Source organism: Stenella coeruleoalba (genome assembly GCF_951394435.1).
Source record: "Stenella coeruleoalba genome assembly, chromosome: 3".
NCBI lineage: Eukaryota > Metazoa > Chordata > Mammalia > Artiodactyla > Delphinidae > Stenella > Stenella coeruleoalba.
In genome coordinates this window covers 51,357,711-51,381,505 of record NC_137148.1, presented here as the reverse complement: position 1 = coordinate 51,381,505, position 23,795 = coordinate 51,357,711, and the positions used below count along the sequence as shown (strand labels likewise).

The window sequence follows — 23,795 nt, the reverse complement described above, 5'->3', positions numbered from 1 at the left end:
ATAAAACTGAAAAAAAAATCTAGATCATAAAGTTCTAACCCATAGGATTATCCTGGAGCCTTTTTTAGCACCAAGAACAAGAATACTTAGAGCTGATGATCTTGCGGAGTTACACTGGAATTTGTACCAGCTATATTAAAAACAGAAGCAAACCAGACTGTGTATTTTTTAAAAGTTTACAAGGGCAAAGCACTTCTTCTAAAATGTTATTCTCAAATGCTACAAAGTACCTTAATTAATTCTTATGATTCTAACAGCCCTAAAAGCAAGTCATAAAAATGATATTTACTTGGGAGTATAAATTGGAATGACATTTTGGTAGGGCCATTTGAAAATATTTAGCAGAGCCTAACATGCATACCCACTGACTAAGCAATTCCAGTTTTAGAAATTTGTCCTGAGAAAAGCAGCAATGACATAGATATAAGGATGTTCATTACAGTGCTGTGTATAATAATAAAAACATTTAGGAAAGAGCCTAAATATCTGACAACATGGTGCTGATCAAGTAAACCATGGTTCAGCATATAATGGAATACTATATGGTCACAGTACAGAATTCAAACAGTATATCATAAAATTACATATGGCAAGGAAAAGTACTCACTATATATTGCTGAGGGAAAAAAACCAAGTTATAAAACTGTAGTATTATGTGATCTCATTTCTGCTTAAAATATGCATAAAAGTATGTGAAGGGTATATATATACACACACACATATATATATATATGTGTGTATAAATTAATAGTATTTATTGTTGAGTTTGGGATCACAGGTGATTTAATTTACTTCTTTTGCGGGATCTATACTCTGGTTTTTCTACAGTGAATATCTTTTCTTTATATAATAAAAAAATTAAAATATTTACTTGAGGCAACCATGCAATTGTTAGTGTTTTCCTATTCTTATATTACTGAATACTGTATGTACTAAGGGAAAGTGGTGAGGGGGAGAGAGAGGAAAAGGGAGGAAGGCAGATAGACATTTATATTGTTTATTATTTTATCTTGTATGTTTGTTGTGAAGTTTTATGTTAACAATCTGGAAAGAATTTTCAATGGAACATAGTAGTGAATAGTTAATGGTCACAAGACTGCAGTCTACTCTCATAGATTTAATTTTTTCCCTCCCCTTAGAATGCCAATTTTGTTGTGTAAGGAGCAGGTGGCTTTCTTTTTTATAAGTCTCTCTACTGCCCTGTCAGACAGCTCTCAAAACTTTTTTTGGGAGCTAACCAAGCTTTATCTAACCAAACCCAAAATGGCATATGGACTTCATCCACATGGTCATATGAATCCTTTGGCTGATAACTCCTGCTATGTATCTAATTGGTTTTATAAAATCCATGTTTGAAGAAGGTTTCTATAGCTATAAGAGTGTGTGATGCTGTGGGATGAAGGAATGTAGTGGCAAAGAGTCTCCTTTAGCTGCTATACTAGAATCTGGTGCCCGTCACTACCACTATCAAATATTGGCAGTATATATCCCAAAAAAGGAAGAATGATAATAATTTTGAGTGAAAAATTTCTATCATGCATTTCAGCTTAGATCTACTAATAACACTTCCTTAAATGCCTTGTTAGACAGTGAAATCTGGGAATAATTATCAAACACCATATACAGTGTTTACAATAGAATCATATTTCTTTTCTGTCTCTCCCCCTCCCACTTTTTTTTTTTTTTTTTGCATAAAAAGTAGAATGCTGCTGAATGGTACCCAAATGTCTGTTGTATACTATGCCAATACAGCAGCTCAGCCAAAAATGTGAATAGAACAGTTTGCCAAGTAAAAGAAAACATAACAAATTGGTAATGGTTTCTATCTTGACAGAAAATGAAAATGATCCCTCAATGTGTGGTCACTCATGTGGACACATAAAAATGTCTTAGAAGCAATCATTTTACCTCAGATAACAGACCCTGACGGTGTAGTACAGCACTGGCTGACTTTCACTTCTTAGAAAAGCGGCAAGCGTGACCTACAAAATAGTCTGGGAACCATGTAATTTATGCATAACACACATGCACATGCCATGAAGTCATAATATTTGCTATAAATCATTTTGAATACAAGACTTCTTTTCCGAGTGGAGTATACTTTATGAGAGATGATCTAAATCACCAGGGACTTGATAAAGCTGAACTGGTTTATTTATGAACAGAAGTGATGCTGTTGCTTATCAGGTTACAAAATTTCAGTATTCTACAATGCAACAAAAAGGCTGTATATAAGTGCCCCCATGTATTCTGTAAGAATACTAAAGGTACTTTAATTAGATGTTAGATTAAAAAAATATACAAAAAGTATGTAGGTACATAGTGTAGAGTTCTGACTTTCTGGTTAGGTGACTGCAATTGCAAGCAGAAAGGAACCCCTGGTAATGGTTCCTTTACCCTACTTCCCCTTCCTTTACCACTTATTTTTATTCCCCAGATGGAGAACTAGCCAATGTCATTGACCAGTGGTCTTTTTTTCCCCCAATCTGGTGAAGTTTCCCCATTTGTTTAACTCTCTAATGAGGATGTTAGAACACCGATTGTATTGTGAAATCACATCAAAAACAAGAATGACACTTTCAAAAACACTAATTGATATCTGATGCTAATGAGGAATTCAAACTGAGAGGACACTGAACCAAGGGACTAGGAAGAACCTTGGGAAGGTAAATGGTCTTGCCAAGTTGAAAGTAAATTTGAATCCTGTGGGTTATGAGTTTCAAATGAAACTTCTGGGTTTAAATTTGTTGGTGACTTTCCTGTTCAATAAAAAAGGACTTAAATGGCTTAAAAGAAGGTTAAAAAAACTTATTGGGCATCAAACTGCTCTTACAAAACACCATCTTGATGAGTTAAGTGTAAATGAATCAGAAACACATGGATCATATTTCCTTAAAAAATGCATATGGATTCAAAAATAAGGGGAAGAGGACTTGGCAAAACATTTTTTTGTGTGTAGTGGCTGAACCCAAAACATTTGAAAGATATTTTGAGACATTCAAAGAATCCAAAATAAAACTAAACCTGTCCAGTCATATAAAAAAACAGAAAGTTTTTCTGTGCAAGTGCATTTATCTCTATGGGTCATTCAACACTCACTGAGCCTTCACCTTTGGCAAAGAACTATGGGAGGAGCCAGCTTCTGCCTTAAGCGACTTTGAATTTAAGTATAAACAAATACACATAAGTAATAGAAACCTATTAAAAGAGACCAAGGGTTTTACAAAAATTGGCATCATAACCCAGACCATACAGAAATCACATATCGAGAAATATACAAGTATTTCCAGGATCGTATGGTAGGTAGGATTCATCCCATTCAAATCATCATCACCCGGCCCTTTTGATTAAAGTTATATATAGTTGCAGAGCCTTACTTGCTTAAATGTTTTCTTAATAAGTGTTTTTATGTCTTTTTTAATATGTGTTCCAGCCCTCTTTCCTCCACCCTCTAGATTTGTGAGTGCTCAACAAATCTTGCTGACTGGTTTCCTGGAGGATGGGAGTGTTGAACAGAGTTTTGAAATAGGGGAGAGATGCTGTTTGGCAGAGAGGAGTGAGGCTATGATTCTGGGTTGGGGTAATGGCACATGTGACAGTTCAGAGGCTCCAGAGGGTGAGTCATGTGTGGGGGGTGACCCACTGGCTTGCTCACAGCAATGTGCCTGAGCCAGGGTGTAGTGCGGGCGTGGAGGCAGTTAGGTGCGGGGAGGCCTAATATACTACATGTGGAGTCAGCTGGAGGGCAGAGGAGTGTGAGAAGAGAAAAGCACAGTGCTTACTCCTTTTTTTTCCTTTTTGCCAGTATAGGATAAAGTGCTAAGCACAGGACACATACAAGTCATTAATCCCTTTATTTCTTATCAGTGTCTTAAATAAAAGCTGAAAAATATCCAAAGATAAAAATAAGTTAACTATGCATGTATTGCTAGGATCCTATAGGTCATAATTTGAAGAGGAACTTGGTAGGATTATGAAATGGACTAATGAGTTCTAAAATGTTTGTGGCAAAGTGTAAAAAGTTAATGACTCAGAATCTTTTAAGGCTGTTTTCTAGCTGTTTAATGTGAGTCTTATCTTTTCCACAATATTAGAAAGTTATTTAGGGCAAGGATAGGGTCATATATTTCCTGTGTATTTTCTACTGGCTAGCACAATACTGGGAATACACCAAGCACTAAATAAATGCTTACTGAACTGCAATGAAGTAAAACGGTGCCGAGGTCCTATAATGATGAAGGTATAATGGAAGGTAAAGTCTGACAAAAAAAAGGGATGATACAGTAGAAATATCCTAATAGTGTCTCTGCTTTGAGCTTGTTTGTTCATGGTAATATAAAGAAATCAAAGGCCTTACCATCCTTCATCATCTTCTACTTCTGTTTCAGAAATGTCATTTTCAGGAGTTTCAGCAATTGCTTGAGTGAGTTTAGATTTAAACTGGTTCAGCAGCGCAAGGGTCTGAAATAACAATTAGACTGCTAAGTTTCCTGATAAGGATAAATATAATTTCAGAAGAGACACTTAAATTTGGTAGAAAAGAAAATATCCTTCCAGGATGTAAAACACTTAATTTTTTTCATTTTGAAGGAAAATAACAAAACTGCCTTCCAGCTGCAACAGTGATTGATATTCACAAACCTTGACATTGCCCCATTTGCACTTGCACTGACATTTTCCCTCAGGGATATGTGACTATTTTCTGATTTGGGGAAAATAAGTTTGTTTATGTAGAAGACGTTTAAACTTTAAAATGCATGCTTACTAATAGCTAAGTTTTTAGTGTCCACAAGATAGGGAGGTACTTCACTAAGACATGTGAAATCAAAACCAAAACACCAAAAACAAATAGTATTGAACAAATTTCCAAAAATATAAAAATGTCAATGCTGGGGAAGGTGAAATGAATGAACATGTTAATTGTTGGAAGGTGCGTAAATTGGAGTGACATCTTTGGAAAGTTTTTTATACATATCAGAAACTTTAAAATGATCATTCCCTTTGATTCAATAATTCCAATACTGGGAATACATGTAGAAAAATAATCTGAAACACTGAAACTGGCTTATGCAAAAGATGTGCACTGCAGCAATATTCATACAAGTGAAAAATGGAAACATGTTAAATGTCTATTAATAAGGAGCTAGATAAATTTGGTAAAAAGCAGTGAATATGTGATTACACTATTATTAAAATTATACACATGAAATATTATATGCCATTGTTAAGTGAAAGAAGTAGGATATAAATATCATGTTGAGTGTGTTTTTGTAAAAAAGGGACTATTTCTCTGATATTTTTATTTTTGGCTCCAATGCCATTTGTAGGTAAGAGGAAACAGCAGGTGCCTGAAATTTTAATCACATTGTCCCCTGGCTATACCTTAACAGTTTGCTTCAGAATTTGAGCAGAGAATCAGAAATTAGAGAAATGTTTTTTTATTCTGTAGTTTTAAAAAGTACATAACTGTGAAATGGGATAAAGTACTACCTTGTCTGAAAAACTCAAGTTTCTAATTAAGATGCTGGTACATTGAATTCAGTACTAAAATACAGTTGACCCTTAAACAGCATGAGTGTTAGGGGCACCAACCCTCTGGGCGGTTGAAAATCCACTCATAACTTCACAGCCAGCTCTCCCTCAACACTGGTGGTTATGCAACCAACTGCAGTTGGTCTAGAACTGTAGTACGTATTTACTGAAAGAAATTCACATATAAGTGGACCCACAAAGTTCAAAGCTGTGTTGCTCAAGGGCCAACTGTAATTACATTTCCTAAGGAAAAATGTGTGTGATAGTTCAATATGTGAATAACAAATATAATAAAGAATCACAGCAACTTGGAGGCTCCAGAATTTATCTAAAATATCAAGACCATGGTTCGTGAAAAAATTAAGTAGGTTTTGGTGGTCTAGAACCTAAGCTCAATAAAGACAGGTGACGTCAAAATATCTGCAAAAAAAAAAAAAAAAAAAAAGAAAAAAAAAATCTGCAAGAAACAAAGGCAGTTATTGCCAAAAAATGATAGTGAAAAGTGCCTTATATGTTTCTGCAAAATTTAATGCCCACATGGACAACAGTGGAAAATATATACATTACCATAGTTGCTAAATGACGAGTTTTAAGGAAAAACTATAAATTCTATAGAATATCTTCATAGGCATTCTGAGGGCTGCTAGCATGTTAGGGTTTAGACATTTTATCTGTTTCTAGAGTAGCAATTATAGGACTAAGCTCTTCAAACAATGTTAACAGATAAAGAAAACATCCTTTGTTTTAAAACATTATTCATTAAAAAAGCCTTTCACCGAGAGAGGCATGGACATATATACACTACCAAACGTAAGGTAGATAGCTAGTGGGAAGCAGCTGCATAGCACAGGGAGATCAGCTCAGTGCTTTGTGACCGCCTGGAGGGGTGGGATAGGGAGGGTGGGAGGGAGGGAGACGCAAGCGGGAAGAGATATGGGAACATATGTATATATATAACTGATTCATTTTGTTGTGAAGCTGAAACTAACATACCATTGTAAAGCAATTATACTCCAATAAAGATGTTAAAATGAAAAAAAAAAAGCCTTTCACCTACAAACTTTTATTGTATTTGCTTTATAATAAGAAAAGTGATTATTGTAGAAATATTAGAAAACAAAGAGAAGCAAAACAAAAATATTTATTATCCCACCACTAAGAATAAGTAACCATTGTAGACATTTGGTATATATCCTTCAAGGCTTCTTAAGTGTTTCTGTGTGTGTATATATCTATATATTATATAAATATATACCTCTACATGCCTATCTCTATATCTATCTATCTATCTATCTATCACTTAAAAGCAAACTCCATCAATTTTTGATGGTGGATTTTCACATACTTGGAAACGTCTATTCTGAGGGCATAAAGAAAAATGAAAACAAAGGAGACCTCTTAGTGGAATGAAATTTTAAAACTTCCTAGAAAACTGCGCTAGACCTGGATTTTATTCTTTTGAGTTGAAAGTGGCGAGGCAGTCTGTTTTTAGAGCCAATTAACGTGCTATTGGTATTTGCTCAAAGAAGGAGGACTGGGACTATGACAAACGAAAAGCATCCTCTCAGCCTTTCTTAATTTCTCCTATATTCAAGATTGGACTTTCTCTAGTTGCATTTGAAAGGCAAGAAAGGACACTAGGCAGAAAAGCTAACACCACAAAAAAAAATGGGGCCCAATATAGGTTGAAGAAGATAGGATCTGCATGGAGGCATTTCTGTTTGGCATCTCCAGGGGAATTAGTCTTCTGGCTTTTGCTGAAGGAATGAAGGGCCAACCATTAACAGCATGCTCTTCAGCACAGAGCAAGCCTTCCCGGCATGAAGAAGCTGTGCTGAAGGGGCCTGCCCTGGCGCACCTTGTGCATGCATATCTACATAGAAGAGTCTCTCAAATGGCCTCTGTGCTGCCAGTCCTGCCCCGGGTCCAGTCTACTCTCCATACTGCAGCCAGGTGGGAGGGATCTTCCCATAGTGCAAATGAGGTCATATCACCTCCTTCCTTCGATGGCTCCCCATTGCTCTTAGGGTAAATCTCAACTCCATAATATGGCTCAAAAATATCTTGTGTGAACTGGCTCCTGCTTACCTCTCCAGCCTCATCTCTTTCTTTTTCTTAGTCTAAGTTCCAGTCATACTTAACATCTTTTAGTTCTTTGCAAAAGAGGTCAAAGACTCCTCATATACTGTCCCTTTAGTCTAGCCATGTTATGTCCTATCCAACCCTCAAAGCTCAGCTGACAAATCATTTTCTCAGGGAGGCCTTCCCAGATTCTTATGCCATGTTAGGTCCTACTGTTATACATTGACATAGTTTCCTGTATCTAACCTGTCATAATGTTCACCCCTTTTATTAGTATTACTTAACTGCCTCTTTTTCCTGATAGCTCAGAGAAGACAGGGATGTTTCTACCTCGTTTACCACCAAATACAGTGATTAGGACATGGTAGATTCTTAATAATTATTTACTAGGAGGGAAGAAAGAGGAATGCAAGAATAAGAGTGATCCTTCACATCTTTTGGTAGTACATTCAGAGGACTTTCGTGACTCCATGAAAACAAGTTAATAAAGTACTTTTTCTTAATTTCATTTGATGTGCCATTTCTTTTGAAAACTGCACATGTTAGTTCTCTGTAATTACAATTTCCTATACCTGAATTCTTGTTGAATTTTCCCTATGACTATTTTCACACTGGGCACTGATGCATGATCTTCCTTACCAGTAATTAGGTGTCATTTATAATATAGTTCCTGATTAGATTAATTTATTCAAACAGGCTTGGGCTTTTAAATTTACTTTTATTTTGCCTATTTTTATTTATATGCCTAAAGTGGCACGTTCTCATGTATATACGGCAGCACCGAATATAAATAATTTTGGTCTGCCCCCTAGCTTTTCAACACAAAGAGCTGCTGAAGAGATTCATTTTATCAAGTGCCAAGTGCTGCATGGTGTTGACTCCCAAATTGATGAGCTCGCTTCCTGTCTTTTTTTAATTCTTGATTTCTGACAATCCTCTTACATTACTACTTAAAGATACAGGAATGACTTTCAGTAAGCAGACTTTTGTGGTATTATTTATGGTAGAAGTCAACTAGTGGACAAAGTGCCTTATTTACAGGCACTGTACAATTTCAAGTGGAGCTGCCTAGGCAGCAGGTGAGATGCTGATCCAGAAGAGATACCTTCATCATTTATAATCACCCCATCGCATAATATTCACTTAGTCAAAGGTTCTACCGGAGTATCTGGTAATATGTGGTTTTACTACGTTCCTTCCTGTGTTTAATAAGGGAGTACAAGGTTGAAACCTGAAAGTTTTAGGCTTTATGCCTTTATATCAGGAAAGAACTCTATCATCTGGGTCTTTGCTTAAGTGGCCAAGGTCCTTGTCACTTCACCCCTATATTAATATATCCTTTTCCATTTTTAAGAGGTGATGTTTCCCCTTGTGTATAATCAAATTAGGCTCCATTAACACTTGAAGACAATTAAAAGGCAATGAACTGCGTATGGATTTTGGTTTGTGAAGTTACCTGGTCTTCACGGGAAGTTCCTTTCTTTGCCTGCTGCTTCCTCAAAGCTTCATACTTTTGCTTTTCTCGTCTGTATTCTGCAACAGCACCATCTGGAGCAGCCTCTTCCTCTGAGGAATAATAGAATAGTCTTAGGATAAATAGTAAAAAGGCTCTATGGAAGCTCCACAATGATTATCTAGATTAGAAAGTGATTGATGTTAATTTATCAACCAATTTTATAAACATCTTTATTATATACTGTACTATTGTAGTTGTTCTCAACTGTATTTATTTGACTATAAAATCACCTATCTCACTTTTTTCTTCAGTTAATTTTTTTTATTTTTTATTTTATATTGGAGTATAGTTAATTAACAATGTTGTGTTAGTTTTAGGTGTACAGCAAAGTGACTCAGTTATACATATACATGTATCTATTCTTTTTCAAATTCTTTTCCCATTTAGGTTGTTATATAATATTGACCAGAGTTCTGCTATACAGTAGGTCCTTGTTGCTTATCCATTTTAAATATAGCAGTGTGTACATGTCAACCCCAAACTCCCTAACTATCCCTCCTCCTAACCCTTCCCCCTGTCTATCTCACTTTTAAAATAAGTAAGGTATTCCTAAAATTCAGCAATACCATTTTACATTATTCTCTTGCCTTATAAGATATAATCTTTCAATATTGGTTGATTTTCCAATTACCTGCCACTTTTGCTCCCCAGTTAAAATAATAACAACAACAAACAATTTCAATTTAATGGCATCATAAAATATAAATATATCTAACAAAAAATCAGGACAGTTACCTAGAGCAGATAGAAATAATTTTTACTAAATTAGAAATTAGAAAAAAAAAATGTATGGATTTGATCCTGCAGTAATTCCATACAAACAAAGATTAGCTAACATCTGGGTTCACGGAATACAGGTTTGCCTCAAAAAAAAAAAAAAGTACTAACATTTTACATTATGTTACATTTATATATATTAATGAAAATTTGTGACTTAAGGAAAAAAAACACAAAAACCTATCTCTTCTCATCTTTGGCTGGCAAACCAAGATGAGCCCGTTGACATCAAGAATACCAGTAATCTTTCTATTCAAGCCTTGGTTTGTGGCTTGCCTCTTTGTTACCTAGTTTGAGGAAAATAATTAATGAGTAATATATTAATAATCAGCCATTTTGTTCAAGAGATTGTCTAGTTAAAAAAAATGTGTGAACTAAGAAACAAGTAGTCTTTTTATGTTTACCTAATATGATTTTGATGTTGGTCAAAGGGTACAAAGATTCAATTATGTGGGATAGAAAAGTTCTGGAGATCTAATGTACAGCATGGTAACTACAGTTAATAATACTGTATTGTATAATTAAAATTTGCTAAGAAAGTTGATCACCACACAGACACACACACACACACACACACACACACACACACACACACAAACTGTAATTTTGTAAGGTGATGGAGATGTTAATTAGCTAGACTGTGGTAATCATTTCACAATGGTTTCTCTAGTTCTTAGTCTTCTGAGATTTTTAATTGTCTGGCTTTAGGATGTTTTTCCTCTCCTCCTATTTTTATTTCTAGCCAAAATGAATAGGCAAACAGCTTGAGAATAGCTGTGAAATCAGCTGACCTTTCATTATATACATCTGTGATACCAAGATTAAGCCTGCTAAGGTTCCATCTGGACTGCATGGAAACTATAACCCAAACACTTCTACATGGTACACAGAGTCAAATGCAATGGTATCTGCTGCACAAACTCAACTGTGTGAAAAATATGGTCAACTCTTCTATTTCCTAACTGAGTATATCACATCAGTATAAACTACTTCTGTTTATAGTGTGATCAAATGTTCACAGCACATTTATTTTTCATGTTTTTATTTCTTAACACTATACTCTGAGTAATTTCCTTAGCTCTGTATTTCAGTTAACTAATTCTCTGTTTAGCTGTATCTAATCAGTTTTTAAGATATAAACTGAGTCATTGATTTTAATAATCATAGCTTAAAATTCTAGACACTTGTTATGTTTTATCTTTCAGATTATTCTTGGAGATCCTTCTATTATGTCTTCTGACTCTCTCCCCAGAGTGGTTATTTCCCCATGTGTTTTCTAATTTTTGACTGTGTGTGTACCTACAGCTAGAGCTACATCTTCTTCATGCTCCATAGGAATCCTTGGCACCCAGGATTATGTAAGGAGTCCTACAGAGAGCTTTTGCATTTGTTTCTACCAGGAAATTAAGGGGCTCCATTAGTGCACAGCCATTTTTTCCCCAAGTTAATTTCCTGGCTTAGGATTCCTGTACCATATAGGCAGTGTACATTCAGACTTTATAGCTGTGCCTTGTAGAGTTTTAGAGTTTTGATATTTTTTATGATAGACTTTTTTTTTTCCTCCCACATATAGCTCTGAAAAATGACATGCTTCTTTGTGGCCTTCCTGACCAGGTGGACAGTTTTTTTAGTTCCTTCCTCTTTTTTTTTTTTGGTGGTACGCGGGCCTCTCACTGTTGTGGCCTCTCCCGTTGCAGAGCACGGGCTCCGGATGCGCAGGCTCAGCGGCCATGGCTCACGGGCCCAGCCGCTCCGCAGCATGTGGGATCTTCCCAGACCGGGGCACGAACCCATGTCCCCTGCGTCGGCAGGTGGACTCTGAACCACTGCGCCACCAGGGAAGCCCCAGTTCCTTCCTCTTTTGATCAAAGACTATATCTCTGTCCAAGTGTGAGATTAAAACCTCAGCTTCTAGCTATCAGAGCCTACGTCTGGTTCCAATATCCCCCTGGGCAACTGTAGTGTCAACTTGCCCACTTAATGCTCTGGTTATGCCTCACCTTTGTTTCTGGTACGTAGGAATTTTCTTTTCTTTCTTACCTTCTCTCTCCCCGCCCCCTTTCACTTTCCCTCACCCTGCCAGCCCCCTCTCTGTCTCTTTCAAGCTTAGCTAAGTATTTAAATTGGGTTGGATCATATTTTATCCAGAATTTCTATATATTTGTAGAAGGAGAAAGTTCTGTCTTAACTCAGTCCATGTTGCCAGAACAGGAAGTAGCACATTCATTTCTCATGTACTTGAATGCCCCTGGATAAACAAAAATTGAATAAGTGACTGGATGATTTTAGTCACATAAAACTAGCTAATAAAATATAAAAGGAGTTTGAAAAAAATCAGTTTAAGTACAGAGTGCTCTACTTCTGCTTTTCTTAAAAATCTCAATATATGCTGGATGATAATTCATAAATAATGATACAGTATGACAACTATTTGTTATTAACTGAAATTTCTATAAAATATATGCTAAATAAATAGGAATGAAGAATGGGAGAAAAAAGAACATTTAGTAAAAACCTACTATATGTTAGGTACCATGCTAAGATTCTTTAACTATCCATGAAGAAAGTATCTATAAACCTATCTGACAAATTAGGAAACAGGATAAGACCACAATTAGAATATACTAAAGCTGGAACTTGAACCCAGGTCTCTATGATACTAAAATCCCATACTGTGCCCTACTGTCTTCAATTAAAACTTCAGTTCCGAAAATAAAATTTAGTAAGTGTTGCCCACATGCCTGACACTCCAGGAAGTGCTATGAATGATATCTAAAGCATACATGATGCAGGCTTTTCATTCTAGAAGGTAATCTAAAGAGTAAAATAAACATAATATATGTAAAAATAGTTAAGAGATCAAGCCATTGATTGTAAGTATTATGTTGCTGATTCTTGGGTAGAATATTAGCCACCTAGAGAGGAGTTAAAGCTTACCTATGTTATAGTGTTAGAATAAAAAAAATTTAATATCTTAGTGACCTCTGAGATAATATTAGGAAATATATATAAAAGGGTTTGGTGACAAGAATGTCCAACAACACTGTAACCATCAATTTACTACTAGAGCATCAGTTTGCTAGAGCACTAGAACTTAGCTAGTGTCGCATGTGGATTAGCAGCAGAACTTGGGCTAAAACTTATGTTCTGACTCCTAGTTTTGGTGACAATCTGTAGTAAGACTAAAGGTTCAATACTGCACTTTTCCCCCTGCGTGTTATAAAGAATGTCTCTAACTCTTCCCTAAGAACTAGTCAGAAACATAATCTTTGCTCCACTTGAATCTCTTCATTACAAAACCTTTTTGTTCTGAGCAGAAAGAAGTGATGACTACTCAATTATTGGTCACTTAGCTAATGAACCAATGGTATCCATCTATTACAAATCTCATTTTATAGGTAAAAGGGCTTATACCCTCTACTGTCTCAGTACCAGAGCTCAAGGAGCTAAAAGCTTCAAGTAGCTGCACATTCATTCATTTAAAAAAAAAGTTTAGTAAGTGATTATTATGTGTCAGAAACTGTTAATAAAGCTACTTATAAATGATTTTAAATAGATCTAGATCTACTATTTCAAGGAAATTTTTGAAAAATTCCCATAATAAAAACTTTTATATAAATAAAAGTAAATGTTGTTTACTAGTGATAATAGTAAACAACATTTGAAAACAAAAGGGACAGACTTTAGTGGATATAGAAAAATACCAAAGCTACTGACATCTCATCATACTTTGTATCTCATGATACTTTCTGGAAGCTACAAAGTATGTTTTAATCAAATTTTATACATACCAGATCTTAAATTAATTCTAGGAAAAGTACCAGACTTGAAAATAGCTAATATGATAGCTAACATTTCAAGTACTCACTATGTGCCAGATACTAGTACCTTGAATTACTTGCTTAATCCTCATAACCAACAACCCTATGAGGAAGTCATATTATTGACCCCATTTTGCTGATAAGGTAACTAGGGCAGTAAGAGGTTAGATAACTTATCTCAGGGATTATAAACTCGAGAATAAGAAACCATGCAGTCTAGCTCTAAAGTACAGACTATTAACCAGCTTGCTTATTTCTTCTTCATGTCTGAAACACAAGAAAACTTAGAAGAAAATATTCCAATCTGACATAAAAAGGCATCAGGTCACCATACTGGATGTGTCCTGATGAAATAAGGTCCTACCAACAAAAAAAGGTCCTGAATTCCTCCCAGACCATAATAAATGGGAACTGCAGTCTGCCAAACAGTGGGTTAATGAAAATAATTTCCTAGAAAGAGTTCTTTATGACTTTTCTTGATTCTCCATAATTAATCATATATTGTCCTCATTTGAATTTTTAAACACTTTGTAGCTGCTAACTTCGTTATATCAGAGCTGCCTCTTTGTACTGCCCGCCTCGGCTATAAACTCAAATGGCAGGGACAGTGCCCTGTTTGTGGACTAGTATATCCCTAGCATGTAGTATGTACTCAATAAATAGTAGCTGAATGGACAAATGAACAGAGTGATCATTTTTAGATCTTAAATTACAACAGTGTGCATGGCTGCCTTATAGCTCTTGCTGGATAGAATGGCTCCTTGAGGGCCTTGTAGGGGGTTAGGTCCCCTAGTGTACAAATACTTTTTCTGTAGATAGCTGCCTAATTAAGTTGAGTTGTAAGGAATTAGATGATTTCTGACACTTATTAAATAGAGGTGAGAGGAGTAAAAGTCAACTTGAAGGCAATTATCCCTGATTAAGCCCTTGAGCACTAAGCTTTCTGAGTAGAATCCCTGTAAGAGCTGCGGCCATTCATTGCAGCCATTGAATAAATGTAACCATTCATTGAGGCTTCATCTCCTTGAGGAGCTACTGGGGCTAAACTACATATCCTCCACCCCAGTCAAAATGCCTGTTTTTTGGTTTGTTTTAGTAAGAAAATCCATTATAGAAATGATAACAGTGGGAATATTCTGTGACATTAAAATGAGAGCCTACATATATATATTCATAGTTATAATCCATAATATTTATTGAGTGAACCTGTACTAATTTTGTTTTGAAGATAATTGAAAGTGTTTAGATGATATCTTTAAAAGGTGAATAAGAAGAAAACTGGTTTCTCTATCCAATGAAACTGCTCAAATAAAAACTAATTCACAATAAAGAAACTATATAATGGAGGTATCTATATGCACATTTATGAAGAGTAGGCAGAAGTTTAGGCAAAGACTGGGCTAAAAGTTTAATTTTTTCTGTACTATGAACTAAAGTAAGAAATCTGCAATTTATTAATTTCATTTAACCTATTTTTATTTTCAGCATATTTTTAATTCTACAAATCAAACAATGCTGGCTCCATCTGGTGGTCAAAATAAGCCTCTGTAGCTTCATGAAAATTAGTCAAAACTGGTTAAATAATTTAGGGACTACATGAAATAATATGCTTGAACATTGAACACTGAAGTATGCTTCAGCACCGAACGTTAAGTGGAATTGTCTACATTTACACAAATTTTTAATTTTTCTTTCTCTGTTGTTCATCCTAGCCTCATTTCTTCATGTTATTTTGGAGTTTAAAATAATTCTCAAAAGAAAGTAATATAGAATATTTTCCTCTGTGTTTTTCTATTAGCTGATTTGAGAAATGTGAAGGTAACAAGTTATAAAACAGGTAAATTTATCCACATTTTCAGACTGTATTCCATTTTGGAATATAAACTATAAAAATACTGATTTTCAGTTGTATTTTCCATTAGGCACTTCCAGGAGGGCTGGCTAGTGAATATATGATAGTTCATATCTAGTTTTAAATTTAGTACAAAAGGAATATGTCCAGAATCACAAGACAAAAATATTAATACTAAGAAGTTCTTAGAGGGTAATAACTTGCTCATTTTACAGATGAGAAAACTGAGGCTTAGCGAGGTTAAATGATTATGCCAAGCTCGGAATATCAGAAACCAGATTTTTTGATAACCCAATGTTGTTTCCTCTCTATATACACTGCTATGTGTACTTTCTCTTTGTAGTACATAATCACTGCAGATATATGTCATTACAATCTAACAATCACTTTGAAATTCTATACAGTTGTCCCTCAGTATCTGTGGGGAATTGGTTCCAGGACCCCCAATGCCCATACTGAAATCCAAGGATGCTCAAGTTCCTTATATTTGCATATAACCTATGTACATCCCCCCTGTACATCCTCTCATCTCCTTTAAATCATCTCTAGATTACTCATAATACCTAATACAATGTAAATGCTACGTAAATAGTTGCTGGTGTGCAGCAAATTCAAGTTTTGCTTTCTGGAACGTTCTGGAATTTTTTTCTTCCCAGAATATGGTCTACCCAAGGTTGGCTGAATCTGTGGATGGGGAACCCGTGGATATGGAGGGCTGACCGTACATTTACAGTACACTGTGACCATTTATAAAATGGCATGAATATCCAATATAGGTGTAGTTCTCTAATTAGAAGTTTTCTTAATTTTTACTTTTGTTACTTTCCCTTAAGATATTAGTAATTAAAAAAAAAACTTGTTTTGAAAGCTCCACTCCTTTCCAAATACAAAATTTTGCCTTTTTTTAGAGTATTATACATTGCTTTGTTGAGTTTATAATTCAAATAGCAGTCATGTTGGTAATAACTTATAGTCATAACATCACATAAATTAATTACCACAAAGTATATATTACATTAAAAATCAACTCAAATAAAGTTAAGTGAACTTATCTAATGAATTAAGAGATAAGAGAACTTAGATTGGTAAAAACAGGTTCTGAACACTAAACACTAAATTGATTTAAATTAGGCTTAATTGTCTTATCTTTTACTAATGAAGTTTTTAATTGTACAGACTCTCTGATAAGCTTTTTATCAGATGTTTCTCCATTCTTATTAATAATGAGCACAAGAAACAATTACAATATATAAATAGGTACTGAGGGACATGAATGGCTTCTCTTCTGGGGGCTCCAGCTTCCCACCTGTTGGCTGTAGTCTGTGCTCCTGTTCACTTTTACCTCATTCCCCCTCACGTGGACTTCAAGACCAGCACAAGGTTGATTGATGTTGCCCCCAGGCCCCTCAACAGAGCACGCTTTGTACTTCTCCATATGGTGTGACCCACAATTCTTGTAGTTTGATGGCCATTTTGACAACATCCCTAGGTTGCCCTGTCATTCTGGGTGTGGAGCCTACAAATTATATACTCTATGTTTTAGCAATAAGAAGAAAGCCCCGAATTCTTCAAGATATAAAGATTTCATGAAGCCAATCAAGGAGAACACTAAAGAAAGAATTGCTATCTAAAAATCACCTAAGGCTATGGTTAACCTAGCAAATTCAACACTGCAGAATATCATGCTTGCTAACAGTACTTAAAGGAGGGTTCTATTATTTTGTAATAAACTCATGAGATACTTTTCTTCAAATAATTATGAGGGTTTCCAAACTGGTTCAAAATAGTCCTCATGTGTGGTATGTCAGAGTATTCTTCCTGTTCTCTATGTGACTGAGGAAACTGAAGCAATAAAGTGGCTTCTAAAATACAAGTACGACCACTACTACCAGCACCATCACCAGTTTTTAAGACCTAGCATGTCTGAGATACAATACTAGGAACTCTCTGCCTACTTTCTCACTTAACTTAATGCTGTAACAACAGAAGGAGTATTATTGTCTCCATTTTATGCATGAGGAAACAGAGGTTCAGAGATGTTAAGTATCTTGCCCAAGGTTATATGGCTAATAAATGATAGAGCAAGGAATTGAAATCAGGGCCGTCAGACTTCAAAGCCCATGCCTTTTCTACCCTATTATACTGCAGACAGTTATGGAGGGGGGCACTGTTATGTATGAGAGTGAGGGACACAAAGGCAGTTCTGATGTGGAGGAGCTTATAGGCTGGAAAGTGGATAAGACATACTCTTTAACTGTGTGGTGGTGCAAATGACATATGAGAGGTCCTGATAAAGTACTTATAAAATTTATGCAGAGGAGAAGAGGGAAAGTTGGGTGGAGGAAGTGGCAGTATAACTGGGCCTTAAGGGAGAAATAAGATTTAGCCACAGCAGGTAGAAGAGACAACATAACCAAAGCATGAAAGCAACATAGTGCAGGATACACACAAGGAAGAGGAAAAATGTTTTGTGAAAATGAAGAATGGGTAAATAAAATGGGGAACAGGGAAAATAAGATAAAAATCTGATCATGTAAGGAATCTGAACTTCATTAGGGGAAGCAAGGAGTGAAATGGAGCAGGGCCCTATGGTCTGCATGACCATGCCCGCAGCCTGCCTTTTGTCTGTGGAAGAACTTTAGCCAAAGAATAAGTTTAATCAGAGAAGTGAGAAAATGCAGAAGCAAAGAAAAGCAGTCAAACAGGACAAAACAATAATGGTTTAGTCAGTAAGCAAAGTCAAGGGCCTTTAGTTCCTTCTCAAGGGCTACAGATAATATTGAGCCGTATCCTGTGAACTTGTGAGCTGTCTTACAGAGACTAAAAGCCCCGTCAGGTGGAAGGAGTTAACTACATGATGACCAGGCTGTAGCCATGACAGAAGCTGTCACAATTCCGAGAATTTGCCTCGAAGAACTGGAAACAAACCGACCCTGGAACTGAAGACTAACTGTACCTCAAACAATCAAGATGAGGCTGATCAGACCACCCATGACCAATTTCAAGATGCCTGTCAGAGCTGACTGTAGCCACCTCCCTCAGCCTATAAGAGCTCTTGCCCACTGGTTGTAGGGCAGGGAGTCGGCCTCTGACGGGTGTTCCCTGCACCCTCCACCCCTGGTTGCCAGCATCCGAAATAAAGCAAACTTTCCTTTCCACCAACCTTGCTTTTTTATTGGCTTTTGAGCGGTGAACAACCGGACCCTACTTTTGGTTACAGGAGGAGCCACAATCTATATACCTTGTGGGTCACAAGTGTTTGTGAGCCTTTTAGAAAATGAAATGAAGTGTGCTGAACTACCCTAGATTGTTGTGTTGCTTGAACTCATTTCTAAGAATTTTTTTAAAGGGTGTTTTCTTATTAAGGTACTAGCTTAAGTTAGCTAATAAAATTACAGTGCCAAGTTTCCTGACATCCATACTTCTCTTAATCAATGAAAACAATGCTTTTCCCAAGTTCAGTGACCAATGGAGCAAAGGCAAGTGAGTAAGAGAGAGAGAGAGAGACAAAGAAAGAAACCGACTCCCCAAATCTTGTTGGAATTTCTCCCTAATTATTTTAGAAAGAAACTTTGAAAAATATCCTGGTAAAATAAATTTCCCACATCTATCAGAATATTCTAATTTAAATATGAAAATATGAGGCATTATTTGAAAGGACCATACTCAGTGTTTCTGGCTCTGTTCAGTATCTCAGATTTTTTTTTTTTTACCTGCCTAGACTGTTCTATAATCTGGTTCAGATTTTACCCCTTCTTCCCCAACCCCCATCTTTAATGATATCTCTAACAAGCTACATCTTGAGATGAAGTGAGGGTAGAAAAAAAGGTAATCAAACTATGCTTCATCTGAAGTTGACTGTGTCCAAATATGCCTTCTGGAACCTGGGGTTAGAGGGTGAGTTGGATGGGGGTCACCTTGCTCAATCTTAGTGGTAATGCTGTGAATTGTAGGCCAGTCCTCAGTCTGCTGATTCTGGCTTCATGCTAACAGGTCATATTGCTTGTGGCTTCTTTTATTTTATTTTTAAAGGAAACAATGCTTTGCAGTTTTATACAGTAGCGGAAAGAGTATTGGACCGAAGATCTGACTCCTCAAATCTACTGTTTAAGTTAGGGTGAGTACAAAATATCTTTAATACTTTGGTTTCTTTCTTTGAAAAATGGACACAATAATACTTGTTTAATCTACTTCTCAGGACTGTTACAGAACTAAATGTAACGAGGCATGTGACAGGATTTTTAAACTATTCATGTTATATAAGTAGGAGGTATTATTTGGCAGAGAATACAGGGCACCATATTTTATGTCTATAAGCTACTTATAGCTATGGTTCCCTGCAAATGATTAAATCTCATTTGAAGAAGCAAAGAGTAGACACAATATTTTTCATTTTATTAACATACTTGTTTGAATAAAACATAGTTCTGTATATTAAATCTTTTCAAAGAACCAATAAAACTTATAATTGGAAGAAATGTGGAAAATCCTTTTGTGACATGCATTATCAGAACAATTTGTATTTTTCCATATTTGAATGTTCAAGGTAGCATTCTTATTATGAGGCTTACTTACAATTCTGAATTTGCTTAAGAATAAGCAGTATCTGCTGGCATGCTGGTAGGATGGAAAATGCTTTGCTACTCCTATCTTCTACCTGTAGCTAACACTTATACAAATAGTGCTTTCCATGTGCCAGTCATTCTAAATGCTTTATCAATAATACATCACTTAAATACAATAAGGAAGTAGCTGCCACTAGAAAGACCAGGGCCTTACACTTGGAAACCTATCCTTTTGGAAAAAACTGAAAACTAAACTTGGAAACCTATCCTTTTGGAAAAAACTGAAAACTAAAAAAAGTTATGTGATGAGTGAATGTCAGTGAGCTGTCACTGAAAAGGGTGCCAAAGTTGGATCCAAGCTGTGAGTTTCTTGAGGGCAGGGACTTTTCTGCTTTATTTGCCATTTTGTGTCTAGAGCCTAAAATAGTGCCTATATGTTTTCCAGCATTTGATAAAATATTATTATAATGAATACATTTTTTAAAAAAGGAAAGTGATATTTCAGAGGAAAGTGGATTCTTAAAGAAAGAAATTGAGAGTGGGAAATGGTAGTGTGTCAAAGCAGAGTAGGCTGAAAAACTGGTCTTCTTTGTCTCAAACCATGAAGAGCTGTAATCATTAGGTGCTATCTTAGGCTTAATGTCCCTGAACATTTCTTATATGGTACCCACAGCCAAAAAATGATCAGGAAACAATCAAAATATTATACTCATCAAGGTGGTTTATCAACTAAAGTTGAAGTATCTAAACTCTATGGTACAAAAACACATTTGCTGGATTAAAAAAAATGATTTAAAACGTGCCTAAGTTTTCAAATGGCATTAATTAATCTTTTAATGAAGAAGGATTATTTCAGTTTGTTTGTCTGATTAATTTCATAAACTGAAATCGTTACCAAAGCAATCTTACACTTTTTTCTTGGTGAAGTGGAAAATTTCTCACCCTCTTATTTTGGATTAGAACAGAATTACAGACACATTCTCACTGATTAATTTTAAAAAATCTTTGGCTTAGTCATAAAAGAAAGCCAGCACATTAAATGGACTGGGTTCAATATTTTTAGTTAGCAACTCTACATTCTGTTTCCAGCTTTGTCACTCACTGGAGTAAAGGCTTGAGTCGACCTCACAAATGCTTGGTCTCTATTTTCTTAGATGGTAAACTCAGTATTAATTACTACTGCCTTAAGAGTATATAATGTCGGACTTCTCTGGTGGCGCAGTGGTTAAGAATCTGCCTGCCAGTGCAGCGGACACGGGTTCGAGCCTTGGTCCGGGAGGATCCCACATGTGGCAGAGCAACTAAGCCCGTGCGTCACACCTACTGAGCCTGCGCTCTAGAGCCTGCGAGCCACAACTACTTAAGCCCGCGCACCTAGAGCCCGTGCTCTGCAACAACAGAAGCTACCGCAGTGAGAAGCCCACGTGCCACAACAAAGAGTAGCCCCTGCTCACCACAACTAGAGAGAGAAAACCCGTGCGCAGCAACGAAGACCCAACAAGGCCAAAAATGAAATAAATAAATAAAAAGTATTTTTTAAAAAAGAGTATATAATGTAGTAAATTAATCACTGTGATATGCCGTTAAAATACCCAGAATAATGAGTGTGAATAATAGAAAAATAAGCAAGCCAATCTTGAGAAATATTTCTGAGAAACTAAGTTGATTGGATTCTATCCCAATAGTCTGCCCAGAATCTTCACAAGATACCACAGACTAGCAAAGTCTTTGGCTGTAGCAGAATAAATATTACAACCATTTTCTCTTCAACCACAGCCAAACTGGTAAGAACAAACAATTATTCTTCTATATTTGCTTCATATGCAACTCAGCACAATATGAAATAAAGTGTAAGGGACTTCTCCATGGGTTTTATAGAAGGGAAAGTACAAAGGACTTATTTTTGATGTTGTTTTCCTATAGCAGACTCAGCCCATCTCCTTAAGTCACAGAAAATACTGCAACTAAGATGTTCAGAAATAAACCAGAAAAGAGTGGTAAATAGGAAATTAATGCTTTTAATTCTTGGTTGGGATTATTTGAAAAAAGCCCAAACTATAAGGTTGTTTCTAGAAAGTATCATAATATAGTGTCTAATATACACTGCCAAATAGTACATTTGACCCTTGAGCAATGTGGGCAGTTAGCAGTCCCAACACCCCAACTGTTCAAAATCCGAGTATAACTTTATAGCCGGTCCTCTGTATCCGTGGTTCTACCTGCACAGATTCAACCAATCATAGATCGTGTAGAACTGTAGGATGCAGTTATTGAAAATAATCCATGTATAAGTGGACCTGTGCAGTTCAAACTCTTGTTGTTCAAGGGTCAACTGTAATAATAAAACTATAGACTTACATATTAGAATAAAACTTTTATTTAATATTCTTTCTTAGGTGTTCATATATATATATATATACCCACACATACACATATATACATATTTATACATATGTAAGAAAGAGAATATAGATATTCTTTCACTAAACCTTAAATTATTACAGTGAGGGAGACGGTAAAAAATGACTGCATGAAAATTCCTTTCTATTCTATGTCCCAGACATACAACTTGCAAGACATGAAAAGGTGCCATACTTTCTCTCATTTCCATGCCTTTGCATGCACTGCATCTTCTGTCTAGAACACCTTTATTCAGCTGACTCGCTCACCTGAACCAGTAGCCTCAAAAATCTGTAAAAGTGAGAGGTTTCTAGAATACAAATGACCCACTGAGAGGTGAGAAAAAAAAAAAGTAAGAATCCTATTTATATTTTGTTATCTTTTAAACTATTATTTTTTGTGTATGTTATATATAGTACCTAATATATTCATTCAGTAGTACCTACATATGAGTCATGAACACATTTTTAAAATATATATTGGAAGTGTTCACAATTTATTTTACAACCAAAATGTCCATCAGTTAACAAGGAGATAAACAAAATGGGTATTACCATAAAATGGAATATTATTTAACCATAAAGAGGAATGAGATGCTTGATACATCCTACAACACAGATGAACCTTGAAAACATGGTGATAAGTGAAAGAAGCCAGTCACAAAAAGGCACATATTATATGATTCCATTCATATGAAATATCTTCAACAGAGAAGCCTATAGAGACAGAAAGTAGATTAGTGGTTGCCTAGGGCTGAGGGAGGGGAGGCTGAGGCTGTAGCAGGAGATAGTAAAGGGTACATCTTCATTTTGAGATGATGAAAATGTCCTAAAATTGTGGTGATGTTTGGAGAGATTTATGAATATACTAAAAACCACTGAACTGCACACGTTAAATGGGTGAATTGTATGGTATACGAACTATATCTCAATAAAACTTAAAAATAAAATAAACAAACAAAAATCTTTATTCTACAGGTGTAATAAAACATTTTTTTGGAGACTAACGGTCTCAATAACTGATGATCTTGCTCTTGGCTTAGTGTATCTAGAAAGCTATGTTGCCTTCTAGATTTAATTGCCTTTCCTTTGGTCCCTCAGACCATGAGAATATATACCATGCTGCACTGGTAACTGGTAATTTGTATCTTTCACCTGCTAAACTACAAACCTTATATCCTCACTCCACATCACAGATTAAAATAATTTTCAGGTGGGTTAAGGAATTAAGAGTAAAAACAAAATAATAGA

At 35.8% G+C, this 23,795-nt stretch overlaps 1 protein-coding gene across 4 annotated transcripts in view; it reads right to left on the bottom strand.

Moving 5' to 3' along the window:
* CWC27 (CWC27 spliceosome associated cyclophilin) overlaps positions 1–23,795 on the bottom strand; it is a 230,147-nt gene that overhangs the window by 55,033 nt on the left and 151,319 nt on the right. For 3 of the 4 annotated variants that reach the window (XM_079918332.1, XM_079918333.1, XM_079918331.1), the window contains 2 exons: positions 9,071–9,180; positions 4,358–4,461 (listed from right to left, as the gene is read on the bottom strand). In XM_079918332.1, coding sequence (XP_079774458.1) covers positions 4,358–4,461; positions 9,071–9,180 — 214 coding nt within the window. Of the gene's footprint in view, positions 1–4,357; positions 4,462–9,070; positions 9,181–23,795 lie in introns of those variants that run through there. The other variant, XM_079918334.1, reaches the window with a different exon arrangement.